We start from the raw sequence: 4185 nt of genomic DNA, 5'->3' as shown, positions 1-4185 counted from the left end.
AAGTACTATTATTATAACACTGGTACAATCATAGTACTAGTAAAGTAGTAGTATTATAACACTGGTACGATCATAGTACTAGTACTAGTACTAATGAGTTTACTCTTTGTTGCATGTGCGCTGAGGGTGACGAGCGCCCAGAGCGTCATGAAAACAGCAGCGAAGGTGTCGGAGTTATTTATTTATCGTCTCAGCAGCTGAGGGGAGTGACACGGTTCAAGCACGGCTCCCAAACAAAAAGGCAGCCATATTTGTTCATAACTTTATTATTAGTAAATGAGTTCCTGGATCCAAGTTAACAGTTGCTGGAACACACCCTGTCAGAACAAGAGCGTTCCTGGATCTTGCTCCGGCAGGATCCGGACCTAATTAAGCCCTGCATGCAGATGTGCTCACTACGCGAGCCCTACACATCTGCACTTTGGTGTGCTGCGTGAATTTGTAACTTGACCACACCCTTCTGATTAACGTTGTAAATGTAGTAGCAGTTTGTCCAGTAAATGAGCTCTTTCTCCAGAGACAATCAGAAATGACTAAGTAGATGAATTTGTGGACAGTCTCAAGTTTGTGAGGTAATAATAGGTTATGATATATTCAATGATAATATGAGGTGGAGTACATTAATAACAGTGGTCTTTTGGCTGCAGATGGTTAGGCCAAAGTCCCTGCATGCCCTGGAGCAACAGCCCATCGGTTGTTTGAAACCTCCTTTAGTTGTAGGTGGAGAGTGCAACGGCAAAGACAAGTCTCTTCGAGTGACCATTCGCGACTTTGTCTTTAGCCTGGACAAGACAAAGTGTTCCCCATCAGCTCTGGTGTGGAGGTGGAGAAGTATTTCCTAACGAAACGCAGCCGGAAGTCAGTGTCAGAAAAGAGTTTAAACGTTTTGAGTCCAGCTCTGTCTCATATGTATTTGTGACTGCTACGAGTTTTGAGTTACAATAGTAATCCAGAAAACATTTAAGTCTATGCCAAAATAAAATCAGCACGTGAGGAAAAGTACTGTGTTACGTTCCAACCCTGACAATCGGTGCAGTCCTACCTGGGCCAGCTGAGCTCTTAGATCTGCCTCTCTGTGCCGACAGTCCTCTTGCAGGGTCTGAAAGTCTTTTCTGGAACGTTCCACACTGTGCTCCAGCGCTGCCAGAACACAACCACACAAAATAACTTCCTACAGACAACAAATTTAGCCATGGTCTCACAGTCAGTATGTGTTGTCTTTACCTTGCATGGTCTTCGTTGTCCTGCTGTTCTCCTCCTCAGAAATCTCAAGCTTTTGTCTCTGAAATGAAGAAACATCGATGTAAATTCAAGCTAATCACTTTTACCCAGCAGCATTCCTGTACCTTGAGCTAACCAGGGAATAATGACAGGCCCCAGAAAACATGCACGGTGCCCACAAGCAACAACACCTAATGAATCTGAGTAGATCTACAGATGGAAACAGATTCAGTAACAACCTTGTATCATGGAGTAATTAGAGTGAAAAGGACTGAGCATCAGGCTTATTAATGTCCTGCTGAAAGTTGGAGCCTGAGACCACCCCCCATATTTGTCCCGTTGCAGAGCGAAGAAGGGGAATTCAAAATACCCTCCACCCGTGCACGTTGTGAGGGTAACTTGAAAAATAAATGAGAAATTCTTGGCACAAAGTCGAGTGCGTTCCCAGTGTGGGTTGGACTCTGCCAGGGTTCTCCGTTGTCTCCCATCTTGTTTGTGGTCTTCATGGACAGGATCTTGAGAAGTGGAGAGGAGGGGATCTGGTTTGGGAACCTCAGGGTCTCATCTCTGCTTCATGCAGATGACGTAGTTCTGTTGGCATCTTCAGGCCAAGATCTTCAGTGTGCACTGGGGCTGTTTGCAGCTGAGAGTGGATGGTTAACTCCATAAAGTCTGAGGCCATGGTTCTCAACAGGACACGGGTGGAATGCCCCCACTGGGTCAGGGGAGTGTTTGCCTCAGGTGGAGTCATTCAAGTATCTAGGCGTCTTGTTCACAAGTGATGGTACGATGGAGCGGGGGATGGATCGACGGATTGGGGCCTCGTTTACAAGAGAGACCTGATTTATTTAACAAAGAATGATGACAACAGTGGACAATCATAGAAGAAAGCAAACAAATTGAGAACAACAAATAAAAAAAATGGTATTCAAAAACAAAAACAGCTGGATTCTAAGGCAAATGTAGAAACTAAAAACAGGAACATGTCTGCATTGGTCCCTGTCAGGAGTCCAACAGATTCTTAAAGTCACTTAGAGAGGTCAAAGGTCGAGAGCTTCAGCTCTTTTTACAAGATATTCCAGGAAACAGGAGCGGAGGAGGAGAAGGTCCTTTTGTCTAGTTCAGTCCTCACTGAGGGAACACTGCAGGTAATGATGTCCTGAGAGCGCACGCTGTAGCTGCACTCACACAGAGACATGTAGGAGGAGATGTATGAAGGCAGCAGACCAAGAAGTGATTTAAAGATGAAGATGTACCAGTGGGAGAGTCTGTGTGAAGTTAATGGTGACCAGTTAACCAGTGAATACTGGGTGCAGTGGTGGGTACGGTAGTTACAGCCAGTTATGAATCTTAGTGCACCATGATAGACAGCATCCAACATCTGCAGCATCCAACATCTGCAGGGTTCTTGTAGGAGCGTTCATGTAAATAATGTCACCGTAATCAATGGAGGGAAGGAAAGTCACAGATACAAGGCGTTCCTCAGGGTTCAGAGTTAGACAGGATCTGTTTCTGAAAAAGAAACCCAGTTTAACTTCCAGTTTCTTTACCAAGTTTTCCACATGGAGCTTAAAAGAGAGAGCCGAGTCAAAAGGCAAAGCTCTTGATTTCCTGGTCTGTCTACAACCCAACCCTCACCTGTGGTCATGAGGTTTGGATCATGACCGAAAGAACGAGGTCTAAGATCGTTTCCCGTTTCTTACCAGGCTGGTTAGCTGCTGCTCCAGAGAAGTCCTTTCTTGCAGTGCAGATTGAAGATCTTTCTGTTTGCTCTCCAGGTCAACACTCAGCTTACTGATCTGTGGAGACACACACAAAACAAGTCAACTGGAAATCGTCCATTATCAAAGAAGCTTCATTAAAACGCACAGAAACCAACATAGAACTAGAAAAAAGCAGTGTGGAGGCTGAACGCAGAAAAACTGCTGAAAGAGTTGAAGAACGGTTTGAACCTTTGGAGCTAAACGAGCAGAACAGAGGCTGCAAACCACAACATCTGCTAAAAGCTACAATTAGTGAAACAGTTGCTAAAAGATAAAAAATTTAAAAAGACAACTAACAAAATCACAGATTAGCAAGCTGTTGGATAGAAGCTACAGTTTAGAAACGTCTAGCTTTTGTCTTGCTAGTTACAGTTTTAACTGTTCAGCACCATCAGGAACTCCATGCTTGAATTTTTACAACTATTACACATGATTTTTAAAATAGTTAAGAGTATATAGTTAACAGGAAATAGTTTGACTTCAAAAAGCATATAAAAGAAACGATAAATAAAAAAACAATAGTGCTGATTCAGCATTTACACAAGGACAATGTGGCAGCTGCGCAGTCTCCTGCTCGGCGCACCGGTGCTGAGAAATCTTCACCGACCTTTTGCTCCTGAGCCTGAAGCTGAACCCTGAGGCTGCTGATCTGCTGCTGCGACAGGGACGCTGCATCCTCCTTCTTCTGGGACGCTTGGAGCCTGAGCTGCAGGTCTGACACCTCCCTCTCCAGCTCCATGATCCTGGAGCGCTCAGACACTGTAGCCACCTACAGCAGCAAACGTAGAGGGAAGGAGACGATCATCTGTTCCTGCTATAAGAACGAGCATCTTCCCACACCTGCTGATTTAATTCAGGTCCAATCTTTCTACCTTTAGCTTCCTGTCAGCAAGGTCTTTTCTGGAGAGTCTTTGCAGAAAGAAACCACACAGACCATGGAGCCTTACAGAGGCCTGATGCTCGGGTGGAACACCTCTGCCTGACCACTTGTACTACTAATGTCAATTTTATTTCTAGAGCAATAAAGAAAACAAAGCTGGCCATAGTTCTTTACAGTAGAGCTGTCAATTCTAACCCGAACCCAAAGCTCGGCCCGGTCCATAATAATGTGCGGGCCGGGGTCGGGCTTTTGATTTCATCAGCGGACGTGCACGGCTGACGATCCAATTATATGGCAACATGGCTTGCCATACTGTCACCA

The 4185-nt window shown here is 44.9% G+C and overlaps 1 protein-coding gene across 1 annotated transcript in view; it reads right to left on the bottom strand.

The window, feature by feature from the left end:
• The window catches only part of clip1b (CAP-GLY domain containing linker protein 1b), a 45517-nt gene that overhangs the window by 26796 nt on the left and 14536 nt on the right, over positions 1-4185 (bottom strand). Inside the window, exons 10-13 of the mRNA XM_037691779.1 lie at positions 3592-3753; positions 2925-3020; positions 1225-1282; positions 1043-1140 (exon numbers count right to left, since the gene is read on the bottom strand). Of these exons, the coding sequence (XP_037547707.1) occupies positions 1043-1140; positions 1225-1282; positions 2925-3020; positions 3592-3753 (414 nt within the window). The remainder of the gene's footprint in view (positions 1-1042; positions 1141-1224; positions 1283-2924; positions 3021-3591; positions 3754-4185) is intronic.

This window comes from Nematolebias whitei, chromosome 18, assembly GCF_014905685.2.
Source record: "Nematolebias whitei isolate Nwh7 chromosome 18, NemWhi1, whole genome shotgun sequence".
Taxonomy (NCBI): domain Eukaryota; kingdom Metazoa; phylum Chordata; class Actinopteri; order Cyprinodontiformes; family Rivulidae; genus Nematolebias; species Nematolebias whitei.
Note: the sequence above shows the minus strand (reverse complement) of the source record. Positions and strands in the feature narration are given on the sequence as shown.